Here is a 17,611-nt window from a genome sequence, read left to right as displayed (position 1 = left end):
ACCCCCCGTGTTTAACCTCTGAAAATTGAAGAGTGTTCAGGCTGTGTTCCTTTTTCTATTGCAGTTGCTGGTCAGAATTCAACAGCAGCTGGTGATTCCTGACTTACCCTTGTCCTTTACTTGGATTAAAAGCACCTGCTACCCAATGCCTGACAAACTGTTCGTGCTCGGCAAAGCCAGAATGCCCGTTTCCCTTCGCTTCGCCGGACCGTTAAGTTACATTCACACTACTAATAACTTAAACTTGAGTTAATACATTACAATGCTGAAAAAAACCATAAGCTTGGATAAGGCAGAACTTACGCTGTGACTACACAAACCCTTTGGCAAGTTAACAAATGGCAGCCTGAGACACCTTGTGTTACAGTAGCTGCCAACTCTCTGTTCCTGATAACACTTTTAAGTTGCACTTGATTGCAGCTTGAACATTCTATATACATCTGGCTGAACAGGTGTGTTTTGTACAGTATAAAATCACACCCAAAGCTCAGATAGGAAATAGACGCCCCAAAGGAGGAGCGTGGCACCTCTCGTATAAATGAAGTGTACAAACGAGTTTATAATGGAGGTGGTTACAATTCTCCTTTATGTGTGATGAACTTCATGAAGCATTAGCTCCCGAGGTATGCTTGTTTCTGGGCCGTGGAGTTTGGATGCTCTTCTTTCAAAGGCAGCTACCATCTGCTTTACCACTTCATCAAAAAACAGCGTAGCGAGTTTTGAGTGTAGAAGTGAACGAAATTCAAAAGAAACCTGTTTAAGACAATAGAGAAGAAATGTTTTTCCTGTATCTACTGTTGTAGTAAAATGCTGTTATAAATAAACAACTCAAAGAATCTCCAGCTAGTCTGCAAGCAAGTCAGAGGACTGTCTCCCTGGGCTTTTCAATTAGAAGAATAATTCTGGTTAGTTTTTCTGAAGTAATCATTTCCATTTATCTAAGCTAACTGTATTTTACTTAACAAATGCCACATCACAAAACATAAGTAAAAGATTTGGGATGATGAAAAAGCTATTGACAAACAATAACTTAGTTGCTTTGCACACAGAACTCCCTTGGAGGACAAAAGTCAGCTGAAGACAATCCTGCGTGGCATGACAGACAAGACAGCAGACTTACAGGTAAGCTGGAGCAAACCCAAGAAAAAGCTGCATTTAGAAGCAGCTTGAAATAGCTACCTATTAAATACCAAGATTTTAAATCAGTCTTTCCATCTAGGTAGCTGTAGTTACAGTATGGTCAAAGAGCAGTTTACTGACTAAAGCTACAGATTTGGTTTTGTGTGCCATATCTCCTACCTGAACCCCTCCCACCCTGGCCTGTCGCTGTCGTGACTCGGGCAGTCACTTCCAGAGTACAGACAGGCTGGTGAAGTCCTCTGTACCACCTCGGGCCTCCCACTGCCGTGCTCAGAACTTCAGCATTTTTTTTTCAGCTGCTTAATCTTGCCATTAAACTGAAGCTACTGCAGCAGTTAACAGTTATGGCAGGGGCACAGAGAGTTCACTTTCTTTCTCCACCCTCAAAAGAAAAGGTCACTTTTACATCAACTAGCCTTAGTTATGTTTTTGTGCTCTGCTGGCCTTCAGTCTAGTTAAACAACATTCCCCTAAGGCTATGGAATCGCATTGTTTTGGAATACGCAGCTTCCTGAAATGATTACGAAACAAAAATTTGCTCTTCTGCAATTTTATCATCGCTTCTGCTATAATGTGTCTTTTGGATTGAGATTTAAGTATTTTTGCCACTCCTGAGAAATCTGCAGATTAAATGCTAAATGGCATATCTCAAACTGCTTATAAGTAATGCACGTTAACTGCGAAACAGTAGCACAGAAGTCTTTAAACTACTTGGCTTGCGAGCCAAGTGAAGCTTCATTTACATTTACTTGACCTCAAGCGCCAGTAAAATTAATGTGCCTTTTGCAAGTCTGAGAGTTGTCACTGAGAGCATGTAGAGTTCTGCAGAGCAGGGATAATGTGTCTGGCATCATGTTCAGTACCTGTGAAAACCTGAGGTATGGTATAGATTTACAAAGTTTGCAGGTGGTAAAAATGGTGTTACGCTTCAGTCTGTATACCAAATCATTCAAAAGCTGAAACCAAACTAGAAAAGCTCCCTGCTGTATGTATGTGTCTCCTGGAAACAAGCTGGTAAAAGAGGACACATTAGCTTGTGGGAACCAGCATAACCCAAAACTCAATTTACATTTTTGAAAGAAAACAAGAATTCTTGAAATCAAAGTTGTCTCTGGAATATCTGTACTTGCACAGTATGTGCTGAGAAGGGCTTATCGTCCCTATCTGCACAGGCCCAGAGGCAAGCAACAAAGCAGGTCAAGGACTAGCGAGTCCTTGCGGACTTGCCTCTGCGAGGCAACCCCCTGCTCAGCTAGCTACATTTGCTTCTGCCACCTCAAAAGGGGGTAGCCACTAAGAAGTGTCAATAGTGTTTCCCCAAGAAAGTGAAAACACCCACTTTGAGTCCAGTCTTGACTCCCTTTGACATTTCAGGTCAATAACTAGTTAAAAGCTGGCTTTGGTGTGGCAGGGGGGGAATTTTCCTCACAGACTCAGCATTTAGACTATAGCCTTTAGACACTCGCTTAATTCAGGTTCTCTCAACTGATTTCTGGCTTCAGTTAAAAGCTAGTTTATGTACTGGTTAGTAGCAGGAACTGGCACTCACCTGCCTGGAGAAATTCAAATACCATGAGCAAATAACATGCAAATCCCATAAGAAATGTATTTTTTTTAATGCCTACAGATTCAATTTTACCATTGAACTCCATGAAGTGCAATACAGCAATGAGCTGAAAGTTACTAACCCAAGGAGACTTACGTGCTAGTTTACAAATACTCAAAAGCTTTTTCTTATTTACAGACGATAAGTTTTAAAGCATAGTACCCCAGTAGATGGCAGCAGGATCAACCCATTTCTGTGTACTTGTGTAGCCTGTTCTAAACCCCACCTTAGTTACGGGCTCAATGCAACACCTACTCTTAACACTATAAAATTTAAGAAAAAAATGTGGTGACAGACTAAATAGACAAAATGGAAAAGCTGTAGTTTGAGTGGAAAACAACTTGTCTAGGAGTAACAGGCTAAATCAGATACTAGATTTAAAGGGCAATCGTTCTGAGCTGCAGTGATAGCCCATCATATTCTAGAAAGACAGCAAAAATCTATTATACCTGTATTACAGAAGGAAGGAGTAAGACTCAAAATACATGGAAGAGTAAAATTGGAAGCCAGAAAATTAAACTGACCAAACTGCAGGCCAAACAGGACAGATGGGAGAATACCTACTTACTGGGCCCAAGAGCACTTCAGTTGCAGAGTAATTAAAGGAAATAGCAAAGTATGTTTAATATTTCTCCCTCTGCATTTAACTGTCTAAAAACTTGAGCACTTTTAGAATTGTACAGTAAGAGATACCAATCCCTAGACTGTTTCATGATATGCACACACCTCACAGAAGACGCTGTCTCTGAAGAACACTAATGGCTTCCACGTGGTAAAGCCTGCAAAAATTTTTTGGATAGTAGTGACTAAAACTAACTTGTTTTCCATGTGTATGGAAAATTAGTTGCAGGCATTAAAAAAAAGAAAGCACAGTTGAAGATACTGTTTCTATGCCCTGTTCCTAGCATGTGGTAGTCTTAATTAATTATAATACTTACTGAAAAATCCAGTGTACATGTCCTTGGATAACCAGGGATACCTGGGCTGAAACGCCACACTGTTTCCAAGTGATTAAATAGTTTTCCATCTGTGCAGGATGCCTAAAATGAAGTTTAAAAAGTCAAACTACAATTAAATTTTTATAGATGTGACAAATTGGTGTTACTGAAGTTTGCATTTGCATTTTGTTAGACAGTGAAGGATCTCAGGGCAGAGTTAAAATTAGAGTGCAGCCAGTGCAAGATCCCATTTGTACAGTGTCCCTTGCAGCAAAATAATTGAATTCCTTTTAAGGGAGAGGAAAAATTTTGTGTCTTGAGAGTCATAAAACAGATCTCTAGCATGACGCATAGAATGCTAAAATAATGCTAATGCTATATACCAGAATTATGAACAACACTGCTTTAAGCAAAGGATATGGATATTCACTGTGTTTGGGTTTGTCTGGGTTTTTTTTTCATTACATGTATGTAATGTAATGAAAGGCCAGGTTGGACGGGGCTGTGAGCTGGGCTAGTGGAAGGTGTCCCTGCCCGTGGCAGGGAGGTGGGAACTAGATGATCTTTATGGTCCCTTCCAACCCAAACCAGTCTGTGATTCTACATACAGAATTATTTATATACTGACATTCAGACCAGTAGTCTTAGGCTATAGGAATACTTAGCAACAAAACATACCTGACTGAAGACAAACTCCAAACATCTTTTGTCGTCACAAGATACTATTGTGATCAAGAGCTACAGTAAAACCATACACTCAGGTTTGTAATCAGCTTCTACGTTGGCTTTTAGTTACTGGCAAGCCATATTTAACTAATGTTTCAGGAGTGTTTGCACATGCTTCCTTAAAACAACACAGTATTTGGAGTAGTTGGCTTCATACTTTTCATGACAACAGGGTCCTTATTTTCACTCATTTTGCTTTTAGTACATATAGCTAATTTTCTGTGCCCATATTTATAATAGAGAAAGACTGAAAGACATACACTTCAAAATCATCCAAATACATAATCTCACTTGTTTTGGAACTTCTAGAGAGAATTTCTATAGTTTTTTAATTCTTTTTTTACAAGTTCTTACTGTTATCACAAGCAGATCTGATCCAACAAGACTAGCCATGATGAATAGGTGTTGCTTGTGGTTTGAAAGCCATGGTAAGGTAAGCCATCTCAAAGACTAATCAGCAGCACAAAAATACCTACATTTTTCTGCCCAGGAATGAGATGCAGTACCTTACTACTTCTACAGCCAGGGGAGGAGTAGAGGCAAGGTTAGACATGAAGAGCTGGGCTTGCTTTTCCTGCTGCTGCCAAAAGGGCAGGAAACATGGGAAAATTGCCAGTGTCCCCCCCCCTTGCTTCCAACCTTGTAAGTAGCAAACTCACTCCGTGCTTTCCTCTGTGGCACTAGCTGCTGCTACCACCAGTCCGATTTTTCCATTGCTCAAGCACTGCTGCCATAAGCAACAAATCCGTGCTCGTTTTGTTGCCACCAGCAGCCCACTATGCTAGACCACCAGGCAAGCTGCCTTTGCTCAGAGTTGTTCCTGTGGACAATGAAGCAGTTCAAACACGGTTGCTCCTCTAGAAATGTTCCTACATGCACAGAATGTAAGCTAGAAAAAATAATCCCAGCAGAGAAAGTGCTAGTAAGTCTAGGAGGAGGACATCTGAAGAAACAGTTCTCACAACTTTCACGGTCTTTTCTGCGACAAGAAATTATCTTTTGAGTGAATTAGGAGGAAAAAGAGCTGGCAAGTCCATCTGATAGCTATGTGAAAGGAAAAAGCCAGTCTCGTCAGGGAGGAGGAGAAAGGGAAAGCAGTCAGCATGTAAAATGCACATCTTCCATTGGAGCTGTTCAACTTTAAGAAAGGGAGAAATACACTTTTTTTTTCTTTCCAGAATCATTAAGTACAAAGTAAAGCACTTTGCATATTCACTTTCCAGTTGACCTCTCCCTTGTACTTAAACCCAGTTTCTGTTTAGAGCAGTGTCTCTTAAAGAGGAAGTCTAGGGAAGAACAGTGAAAGAGTATATCCAAACAATTATCTCAAACAGCTATCAACTGTTGTAATTCCACTAGTTACGCCAAGTTGAGATGTGTCACATGAAGGGAGAGGCAGTTTTGCTGTAAGGAATCTGTTTTGAGCTGTTCCTAACCAAAACAAATTTGAACATGTAAGGCAAACTAATCAGAAGATTCAGGCTTCATTTAATATTTCTGCCCTGACATTTTTAATAATTGCTCTTAAAAAGCTGAAAACGGGAGAAATACAATTGCTTCTCTTCTGAACAAAGGGGCTTTGGATCCACTCTTCTATCTTCTTATCAACACACTGAATAACAAGTTCTTCTTAAGACTTCTCATATTAGCTAGGGAAAATTCTCAGAAGAAAAGTAATGACAGGTATCAATTTTTCTAAGGCATCAGAAGCTACAGTTGTCAAAGATAACTTCTAAGTTGTGTTAATTTTGCATTTAGAGGGGCTTGGACAAAATTTTAACAAAAATGGTGTATCTTCATTAATGGAGGCTAGTTTCTCTAGCAAAAGGAAATTAAAAAGCAGTTCCTCCCCCACCTCACCACACAGCTTATGTTTTAAAAGTACATTCAAATTCTCTCCAGTTAACCTAAGTCTTTAAACAAAAGCAACACAAGTTTTGAGCCACACAAAGCACTTTGAGCATCAATTTTGTTTCAAAATACGAGTGAGTTATTTGAATTTCAACAAACAAAAGTTATGGAAAGTTACAGCTAAGAAAAAAAAAAAGTTACCTTAACTAAATGCGGTCTCACTAGGGTAACAACTGATGTGTACCTCTCTACTACAGGAGGGAATCCTATTTCTAGCTGTGCTTTGCAGTATCCAGAGCGCTTCGATAATATGTCTGACTTTTTACACCAAGGAACAAATAGTTTGTAATTCTCCACAACGGCAACAACTTCATACATTTCCTGCATAGAATACCTGGAATCAGAAATACAAACATTAGTTACAAGGTTTTTTAACCTCAAATTCAGATTAAAAAGTTTCAAAGATTATATAAATGGCAGTCACTCGAAAACACTACCACTGGTTTGGGAAAGTAAAAAAGAGAACAAAAAAAAGTAATAAACTGGTAAAAGTCTTTGCATAAAGATGCAAAACACCACACAACATCCAACAGTAAAGCTAGCAAACAGTGAACGTGGTGTCTGCTACTTCCTGCAGTATCGGGTAAATATACATACATTTCAAATGGAAAAATAGTTTTTCCAGCATGGTTGTGTCTTCATTTAGGTAGATCTTAAGATATTCCACATAAAGAATACACGTCATGGCTACCCAGAAAAGCTGTATCAAAACTACTTTATTTCATAAGGTTTAAATAGAGGAACACTACTTTCCTTATTTTATCCCAAATAAAAAAACTTAATTAAAAAATACATGCAATGGAAAAACCTCACAGCATCACAGAATGGCTGAGGTTGGAAGGGAGCTCAGGAGGTCATTTTGTTCAACCCCTCTGCTCAAGCAGGATATTGAGTTGTATGAAGGAGTATGATGGCAACGTTGTAATGTGGCATAGTATTACATAGCTATGGCTTTTAATTTTTAGTTCTGACTCAGGAAAGAACTAAAGCACATGCTTAATTCCATCTGTGCTTAAAATGAAGCATATGTTCAACAGTACTCAACAGTGAGTACTATTGGACCAAGGTTCTTTATAAGTGCCTAGGCAAAATCTGTTGCAGTTCAAGAACTATAACATAACTGAGTATTAAGCACAGTAAAAAAAAATATGCTAATGAACAAATAGTTCATGCCATTGTGGACCAGAGACTGGGGGTGGATTCCCAGTCTTGTCAAATTAACTGGAATTTTCCCACTAGCTTTAAGGCAAACAGGATTTCAAAATCTTCTTCTATGTGCCTAAGGTTCTTTATCACATAAATAAGTATTTTCCTCCTTTTAAAGACAGAAGAAAATCTCAAGAAGTGGGAAGCAAAACATAATGTAAGTGCAGATGTTATCACGTATTTGGGACAGAAAGGAACAAATTGACAGTTTTCACACCTGTGGGTTTATTCCTATTTCACCAGATGAAATTAATAGTGTATTCTTCCCTTTCAGGGTTGTTTTTGTTTTGTCATAGAATAGAAATATTATTTTCCAGCACTTCCTTCTATGGGGCAAGAGTTTTGTCTTCCTACACTTTTTATACTCAATTTCAGGCTGGAAAAGTCCAATCTCTACAAATTCTGAAAGTCCTTCCTAGGAATCCTTCCTAGTCTCCAGCTGGGCAGAGCCATAGGGACATGTGTCTTCAGGGCTGCTCAGCCCTTGAACTTCTAGTGTTTTGGATTAATCACAGCAAACACAACATCAACAGGCATATAAAGTGTCTTTCCACACATTTATACAAACCCTATAATTCTTCTTTCAGAATATTCTTTTCTTTTATTTACTAGTGGTGCAGCAATGTTGAAGAAAGTTCTTGAAAAGGTATGGCTCATTACAGGTACTTGCAAAGGAGAAATTCTGGTCATCAGAATACCACAAGAAGCCAAGTGCCTGCAACAGTGAAAATGCTTTTAGATGTCTTTCAGCAAAATAAATAACACCACATTCAAGTGAGACAAACAATCTGTTGTATAACATTCCTGAAAATGACAGATTCAGATGGAAAAGCAAAGGCTCACACAGTATACAAACTGTTAAAAAACCACAAGTTGGTTGGTTGGGGTTTTTTTTCCCTTTAGGAGAAACTAAAAATAGCTCCCAGTCACGAGAAAAGTAATTGGCAGAGTAAAATACAAAGGCATGTTAAATGTTGACTTCATGGCAGTCTGAGTTCATGTACAAGCCTCATATGCACTTAATTTGCAGAACGGGCTTTCTCAATAGCAAAATCAAGGAAGAGAAGGTTCCACTTGGAGATACAAAGCTGAACTCTGCTATAATCCCCCTGGCTGCCATCCTTCTCTCAGGACAGTTTCATTTTGAAAGTCCTTTCAAGAAGTGCATTGCTTAGCCAGCTTCCAAAATTTCCTTCAGAAAAAAATCATGCAAAACCTTGGACACAGTGTTTTTCATAAATAAAACTTAACTACCTTTAAAAATACTAGTAATTTTAAGATTACACTGCAGTGTTCTCTGTCTGTGAACACCTACACTAAAATCTAACAAATATTCATCGTGATTAATAGGTCTGTTGTGCTAAATTATTGATTTTGCCTAGATTGAGTCAATTAAGATGCAAAATGCTACTTCAACAGCTCCAATTTTTGGCACCAGGAAGTTAAAAATGCCACTGTTGCTGTCAGCGATTCTACAAACATAAGCTAAAGGGCAACCTGGGTCTTTTACTGTCCTTTCTCTAATTAAACAATCAGGACTATACTTCTGGATTCACACAGACAAAAATGGAACCAACCTTCCCCACTTAGCATTAGCCTTGTTTGGTGGCTTATTTGGTTGTTCTGGTGGGTGTTTTTAAACACAATGAACAGATAAATGCATTTTTTTTACTAACCATCAAAGTAGTCTAGCAAATTACAGTTACCAATTTTAAACAATTAAAATTATTATTAACATGTTCTTTAAAAATCAACATAACTTTTAATTCTAAAGAAAGACAGTAATAACCTGGGACTGACCACCCTAGTTTATACAGTCAGTGTATTAGGAGACAGGCAAACAGTAAATTGATATTGAGTTCAGAGGAACATCATCATCATCTGATTAGAAACATTCTCTACAGTCTTTTAAAAAAGAAATAAACAACTGTGATACAAAGCAAGATGACTGACAACACAAACTATAACCACTGCAGCTGAAAAGGAATCACTTAAGATGGGACAGAAGTATTGTGTCAGAATTAAGAACAGGTTGACTTTAAAAGCCTTTAGACAACAGACTCTGCAAATATTTGCAACTGTATCTCAAGGGATGTGGACACGGTTTGGGGTTTTTTTTTCCACACAGACTGGTCAGGACTGTTAAGGAAAAGCACTGCTTTGACAGAAACGCTGGAAGGGTGCCAGGAACATTGTAGCTGCCTCAAGCAGATTCATAGAAAGTGTTCAAATGTTTGGACCAGACCTCCTCCTCCTGGTGAGCAAATTGAAATTACTTTCTCCATCTGGGGCTAGGTATAGTACACAGTCCAAACTAGCTGCCAGGTTTCTTCTGGTTTTTACTGTAATGCTATGCCAGTATATTGTTTCATACACTTTTATCTAGACTTGTTTCAGCTACAAGACTGAAAAACAATCTCTACAAATAATCTTTTAATGGCTGTAAGACAATGTCCTTTTCACAGTTATATTGCCATGCAAGGAAGGCAAAGTTAAGAGAGGTTATAATGCTAACAAACATGGTGAGATTTCATCTCTCTCCCAATTTTTTCTGAAGAAAACCAGATGCTCTAAGAATGTGCTGGGCTCGGTCCCAGTTGAGGAAAGCATACTTCTTCAAGAAATCACGAAAGCACAGATTTCAAAGGATGTCACACATGTTTTTGTGAGCCTGATCAAGGCCACAGAAGAAAAGCCAAGTCCATACCAGCATTTAGACACACCTACCACCTCTGTGTTTACCCTCTGACAGTAACGCAACCATATCCACTCACACTGGCATCATTCAACCCCTGTCACTCGCTGCTTTCTCTCTAAACTCTTGGCCACTGAGCACAGTATCACCTGACCTCTATGACCTGAAAAGGAAACATTTACTGGTGTATCGTATACATATGTAAGTGATCTATACTCAGTGATTACTTTTGATAGCTATGAAATTTTCTAAGCCTAAAGATTAACAAATTTTTGAAAAAAGGAATCTCAAACTCGTAACCATAAAGGCTGATATTATAGATAACTGCGTGCCAGGGCATTTGTATTTACTGTTATCCCAGCTGTTACTTTCATAAGGTTAGTGATATGTGATGGCCATTTTATGGTCTGTGAGACATGAGTTGATCTCATTCAAATTCCTTCTCAACAGCTGTTCACATCCCCAAAAACGTGTTGCCAGCAAGTGTCCTCATTAGCATCTCAGTCTGAATAAGTACAAGAGGCTAATTTACCACCTGAGTCCTTGAACCCGAGTCCAGCAGAGTAAAGGGTCTGCCGAGTTCACAACAGGTACAGAATATACACCGATGACAACTGCAGGACGTGAAAGCATATCCAGCTTCAAGGCTACAAATAATACAGCACCATTTTGGATTCAGCTTGCACTTGCTTAAAACCAGCTGCTAAGATACCTGCAGCTTACACTAGAAACATTTTCAAACTTAGGTTGCAACCAGTTACTTAATGGCTTGCTTTATACCAAACACCCTTCCCATAATCGGTATTGCCCTCAGGGCTCCAAGAAATGACTTTTTAAAACAGTGATTTTGTTTGCCAGAGTTATTTTAATATTGCAAACATATCCTAAAGATTAAACATGGATATACATTAAGAAATGTGGTCCAAGATGACATTACACCACTGCACAGTAACAATTACGTCAAATGATTGCTTGAAATTTGACATCATGAACTATTCTTCTTCACCATTTATATGACAGTAAGACATTGAATTTATCAAAGAAACACAGCAGCATTGCCATAACAGAAGCAACAGGTGAACCTTTTTTTCTCCTAAGATTTTCAAATCATATTCCCTCTCTCATCTGCTGTTCTTCTTCCAGTTAAGAGATCAACTCTTATCCCAAAGCATGTTTTGTTTCTCAAGTTGTTCCAGCCAGCCTTCCATGTGATCAGGGTATAAGAAACTTGTTGCATTATCTGAAGTGGAAAACATCTGGGCGTTTTACACAGCTTTTCACTTATTTTACGGATTGCTCAGTTATGCAACTGGCTCAAGCAGAGGAGAGGCAAGTTGATAATCTGAAAATCGTTTGTTCTTCCGTTGACCCTGGCCGCTGAAAGCGGCCAACAGCTGCCGAAGTCGAGGGCACCTCAGCCGCCCCCGCGGGACGCGGAGCCGGAGCGGACCCGGGGGGACCTTCCCTCTCCCCTTCCCCAAAGCCAGGAGCTTCTCTGCGGGGCGGCTCCGGGCCGTGCCACGAGCCCCCGGGCGGGCAAAGCCGAGCAGGGGCTCGCCCGGCACCGCCCCGCGGGCTACAGCGCGCCTGAGGCGGCCCCACCCCACCTCCCCCCGGCCCGGCCCGGCCCCGGCCGCGGCGCCCCGGGCGGGCGGAGGGAGGGAGGGAAGCCGGGGGCGGCGCGACGGCGGGGCCCCGGGACGGCACACGGCTACCCGCCGGGGCCCTGCCTGCCACCCCCGCGACCGTACCTGACGGCGGCCGCGCGCGGCGGCGGGGGTGCGGCGGCGAGCCCACCGGCCAGGGCCCTGCCGAGCGCCCGGCCGCTCCGCGCCATCTCGGGCCCCGCTCCTCGCCGGCTGCCCCGCCCGCCCCCGCGCGCTGCCTAACGACGGCCGCGGAGAGCCGCGCCCCCGCCGCGCGCCCCAACCGCCCTATCGCCGCGCGGCGGCCGGCGTCACGCGCCGCGGGCCAGCCCGCCGGCCGGCGCTGGCGGAGCCGGGGGCGCGCGCCCAGTCACGAGACAGCTCGGGCTCGCGCGGGGCGGGGGGGGAAGCCCTGCGCCTGATTGGCCCGGCGGCGCGCGAGCCCCGCGCGCGGCTATAATTGGGCTTGTGCGCGCGGGGGGCGCCTCACGGAGCGGCGGCGGGAGCGACCGCCATCGTCATCACCACCGCCACCACCACCCCCGGCGTCGTCAGGAGCCCTCCGCGGCGTGGGCGCCCTGGAGGGGCCCCTTGGCGGAGCGCTTTCCCCCCGGGCGAGGCACCCGCTTATCCCGCGCGTCGCCGCCGCTTCCCTCAGCAGAGCGCTGCTCAAACGGCTGCGCAGCGATCCGGTGCTTAACCTGCCTCTGCTCGACGCCGGCTAAAGTTTAGAGCAATCAACGCCATTAAAACTTACTGGTACCTCCATAGGCCTGCCTACAGTCACAGAGCATGGCTTTACTACACATTGAGACAAAAAACTCGTTACTCGTGGTTTCTCATAATTCACCTTGCAAATACAGCCTCCTTCAACAAAAGCGCATTTTACAACTATCCTGCAATTGAACTATTGCTTAAACATAATCTGCCTCGTGATAGATATCATATTACATGTAAAACCGTGTTACACAGAAGTTATTTAAAAGTAAGTCTGCAAAATCTATTTCCATAAAGTAGTACCTTGCTAAAATTCAGTTCCTGGTGTGTTATTCAACTCCTGAACTGAGAGGTAATACTTACGCTTCATAATATTTACAAATCCTTAACTTGAACGTGTACCTGGGCTGTATCACAGTAGAAAGTAAACACACAATGTCAACAATGTCTCCCAACTACATGACAAACCCTTTCCCACCAATTAAATGCAACTAGAATTTCACATCTGATGTGAGTTAAATTGTATTTTAGTTAAAGTAGTTAAGTTAAAGCAGTTTAGTTAAAGCTAGTCCACATATACATCATCTTCAGAAAAGTCCTCCTCATAATTATCTCAGTGTCCTTGCCATTAGCAAAATCACTATTAAATAAGAATACCACCAATTTGGGTAACTGAAACTAATTGGAGCAGCTCTTTAATCATGTCTGGGTATGGTGCTTTGCTGATAGGCTGTCCTATAGCATGTTCTTCATATTGAAGTTGATAGAAACCAGACACATGTAAAAAACCATGTTCTCCGATGTAGGTGAAGAACAAACAGCAAAGCCAGAAATACAAAAAAGCCCCAGTCCCAGCCTGCCTGCACCACCAGCCCCCGGCTCCAGTCCTTATTACTAGCTTCATCCGGGGGTTTTGCTACTTCCATCAGTCGCTCTTATTTGCTGGATTCCATATTTTGCCATGGGAGTGTGTTCTGCCTCTGTTCTAGCTTGCTCCTGTGGGTCAGGAAATACCTCTTAGAGAGTCTGATGTCTTTTAGTGTTTAGAATAACCGGAGGATCAAGTATTGAGAAGTACAAGAACACAGATGTCTGAGGGCACTTTGAAGGTTTCTTGCCTTTTTTTCTCTTGTTAGACTCAAAATTGCAGTTCTTACACCTTGCTTAATACCTGCTGTTGGAAGAGAGATTTGCATTTACTAACTTTGACAGGAAAAATGGCCCAAATTAACACGGCCAGAGAGATGCAAGACATTTCTGATACACCAGAAGGAGCTGTACTGTATGACCACAAAGAATTTTTTTTTCTAAGTGCTATTTTTGTAATACCACCACCATGAAAAAAAGGCTAAGTTTAAACTCTGATTATGAGGCTTATGTTATTTAAAAAACACTTAAGAGTTTTAAGGACCCTTTTAAGTGGACAGAGAGACAGAGTCAATCTTAGATGAGACAAGCATATCCCTGTTTAAAAGCAGGCTATTTTTTACCTAACACATTCAGCTCTATTCCCATAGATGACTGAGTAGGGCAGCTAGTTCAGTATGTTCCTTTGGCAGCCAAAGATATGCTGAGTAAAGCAAAACTATGGCCATTGTATTCCTATTTATAAATGAGGTTTGAATAATATTTGCCTTTGAAATATCTCAAAATCTCTCACAATCATACATTTACAAGCATGAGTGATGATTAAGTTGCTAGTTACATGATCTGAAAATGATGCAGATAGGAATTAAGAGCAGATTTTTTGTTTCACACTTAAGTGGATTAATCAGGACGTACAATATAAAATCAAGGTAATTTTCTTATATTTCATTTAGCACCAGTGAACTGGGTGTTTCTGGCATAGCAAGAATTAAAGCATTTGACTGTAAACTTGTTGTGAAAAGACTTAGACTTTTTAGACCTTCATATGATCTTGGTAAATCCAAAAGAGGTTGAAACCTCAGTGCATACTCACTAGCCAGTTTTGAAATCCAGCTGCTCTGTTCGTATCCTCTCCCACTTCCAGAACAACACAGGCTGTATGGATTTAACTGTTAAGGAAGAACACGATCAGCAGTAAACCACGCAGACACCAGCCTCAGCTTCTCACGGACTGGGGAAGGATTGCTGCTCGAGGAAGGCTGTGTCTTTTGCTTCTCTGCAGGGCCGGTGAAGTCCTTACCCAAGCACCCTCACCCTGCCAGCCCTGGGGTGCTGTGCCAGTGGTGACACAGGCCTCCTGTGGGCCTGAAGCCTCCTTCCTCTTGAGATAAAACCTACAAAAGGGCCCTCAGACTCCCCCGAGGGACCCCACACTACTGTAGGAGCATAGGTGACTGCACCGTCCCCTCTTTCATTTACGTCCATCAGCCTGTCTGTACCAGCAGTGACAGACAAAGCGAGGCTCTTTTGTGTTCAGGTTACACACATACCTACTATGCTGCAAAACACAAAGTAGTTAATGATAACAAAAAGTTTATCATCCAAAGTGTGGTTTTGTAACTCACTGGCTTCTCAGTGAGAAGAAGGATCCTTTCTACCTTGCTACCTTTTGGCACCAGAAGCAAAAACGGGACTGTAAGAGATTTTGTTTCATATTTCTTGCTCATATTGTGTGGAGCTGAAACAGCTGCTGTTGTTAAGTATTTCCTCTCTTTAAGAATTTTTGCCCTTATCTGTAATAGGCACAGCAATGTCAATAAACTGTCCGTGGCATACGAAGTTAAGCACAGACCTGGGGTGAATTGAAGGACTGGGAGTTTAGACCAGGTTTGTGGCTTTTTGCATAATATCAGCTTATTGTGCAATTCTTTAAAGCATTGGGTGTGGGGAAAAAAGAACACAAATAAGAAGTTCTTTTTGGAAGAATCATCAGGAGGGTGTAATCAGAAGTATGGCTTCTTTGAGTGAACCAGCGCCAGAAACTTATACTGGCACAATAGATGGGGTCAACCAAGGACAGGCAAAGTGGCTGGATATTTCTTCCAGCCATGGTGCCAGCTAGTGACAGCTTAAGCTGGCCATGAAATTGGACCTGAATCTGTTACATAAAGCAGGACCTCATGGGTCTGTAACTCAGGTATGATTCCAGATCTGCAAAGCTTCTGGGCTCTTAAATCCAATCTGTACAGGGATCTCCATGAAGTTTATATACAGGTGTATGTGGGGGAAAGGGATGGGAACTTGGGCAGGTGAAATAGGACTGGTAAACCACTAAGCTACTACCTTGTCCATATCCTGTGGAAGCTATGCAATAGAGATACTGTTCAGGAGGCAAAAGTATACATATGTCAGGATTCAGGGCTTCGACAGCCAGACACAAATTAAAGAACCTGGGACAGCATACAGAATTTGGCAGGGGAGGGGGAAGAGCACTTTACAGTGCTTCATCATAGCATAATTCCCCTCACAGCACAGCACTCCCTCTTCTGCAGGAAGTAGCATACCTCAGAACTACTACTTAGAAGTGTTCCTCAGGCTCACCACCCCTGAGCTCAGTTCTGTTTAATAGCAGAGGAAATGCAGTATCGCAACTGTTCTGCATAAGTTGGAAGTCAGGCTGAAGAAACAAGAGAAAGTTACTGCAAATTGATCTTCATCGTGAACCTGAGCATGTGACATTTACTTAAAATAGTTACATGCATTAAATTCTTGCAGTAGGGAATTACTGTCTGCCTCGACCTTACTCTCACATGTCCCTGGGCAGCTCAGTAAATATCTCCTCTTGTGGCCTATGAGTATGTGCAAGTGCATCTTCCTAGAAATGCAAAACTGAGTTTAATAACACTAAAAGAAGAACCAGAAGACCCTCTGCACCTTCAAATGACAGTTACTCTTAGGAACATTTGAATAGCTGTAGTTATATAAAATATTACAAGCAGAACTGTTCAGCAAACTTCTGCAAGCTAAGCAATACAATGCAAAGACAGCCAGACCTATAGATCAGTTGATCAGTCAAACACACATATTTCACAGAAAACACACAACCTTGGCTTTATTTTCTTTAAGACAATCTTCAAAAAGTTGTAATGTGAACTACCAACTTTCATAAGGGGATTGATTAGTGAGTAGTGAATATAAGTTTTACCATCATGTATTTATCTCCCTTTTTGTAAGTAATTTATACAATTTATGCTACTGGAAATTCTCAAGCTGACTCAACTTTGCTTGCTGCAGACAATTCTGAGGAGATTAGAAATTTAGAAGTTGTACAAGAAAACTGCACGATAGTAAATAAGATGCATAAGATCACATATTACGCTGTGTTATGAAATATCATTAATGTGTTGAACTTAAGTGATGTGGCCAGCCTTGGTGGTGTACTTAGGTTTGTGATTAACCACTACTAAAAGCTGAGAGAAGAAAAAATTATCTCATTCACAACACTTTACTATAAGGGAGGGTTTCCAGGTCTTTGCATGTGGACAGAATCAACCCCATTCAGTTATGATGTATACTGTAGACTGTGATGTTGGAATATGTATATATTACATCAACAGAACTGGGGAAAAAAAGGTCATATTTTCCAAATGAAATGAGGATGCTGCATAAGCACAGTTATTGCAGAACAACTAAACAACTTCTGTTTACATTTCCACGTATGTCATGTTCCATAAACCCCTGGTCATTCCCCCTGCTGTCTTCTAGGCTAGTCACGTTTGTCCATGTCTTTGTTGAACTGCAGTCCTAAAATGAACTCCATCATCATGTGCTCCATCAGTGCCTTTGACTGTGCCAAGTAAAGTGTAATGATTGCTTTTCAGGTTTTATATGCAATGCCACATTTAATGGCTTACAATCAGGTTTACTTTCTCTGCAGCAGCATGTTGATACTGATAGACATTTCACTTTGATTTGCTATCCACATGTGATCACTTTCTGATTATTTCAGCTATTTTGAATTTACATACTTGATTTCAAATTCCAGTATGTAGTATATTTTGCTTTTTGTTATTAAAGTTCACCTTGTTGTAGGTGAACACCTGTTCACAGCTTGTCTTAGATTATTTCTTGTATGGATCAATACACGATGGTTCTGAAT

The 17,611-nt window shown here is 41.4% G+C and overlaps 1 protein-coding gene across 1 annotated transcript; it reads right to left on the bottom strand.

Moving 5' to 3' along the window:
• Window positions 1-539: 539 nt before the first annotated feature.
• On the bottom strand, window positions 540-12,087 carry COQ10B (coenzyme Q10B). The gene is made up of 5 exons (XM_074910781.1): window positions 11,974-12,087; window positions 8,096-8,242; window positions 6,463-6,655; window positions 3,685-3,786; window positions 540-753 (listed from the first exon to the last, which is right to left on the bottom strand). Exons 1-5 carry the CDS (start codon window positions 12,057-12,059, stop codon window positions 586-588), a joined length of 696 nt encoding a protein of 231 aa, XP_074766882.1. The 5' UTR covers window positions 12,060-12,087; the 3' UTR covers window positions 540-585.
• Window positions 12,088-17,611: the final 5,524 nt, after the last annotated feature.

The sequence above is a fragment of the Athene noctua genome, chromosome 7 (genome assembly GCF_965140245.1).
Source record: "Athene noctua chromosome 7, bAthNoc1.hap1.1, whole genome shotgun sequence".
NCBI lineage: Eukaryota > Metazoa > Chordata > Aves > Strigiformes > Strigidae > Athene > Athene noctua.
The sequence above is the reverse complement of the archived record's forward strand: the minus strand, read 5'-3'. Positions and strand labels throughout refer to the sequence as shown.

What these genes read in the sequence shown, in the direction of transcription:
- COQ10B (XM_074910781.1), bottom strand. Translation starts at nt 12,059, where the DNA reads ATGGCGCGGAGCGGCCGGGCGCTCGGCAGGGCCCTGGCCGGTGGGCTC. An exon ending in CCGCGCGCGGCCGCCGTCAG is followed by an intron (nt 8,243 to 11,973) that starts GTACGGTCGCGG and finishes TCACTGTTGCAG; the next exon opens with GCACTTGGCTTCTTGTGGTA. An exon ending in TCTGAAAGAAGAATTATAGG is followed by an intron (nt 6,656 to 8,095) that starts GTTTGTATAAAT and finishes TTCTGATTCCAG; the next exon opens with GTATTCTATGCAGGAAATGT.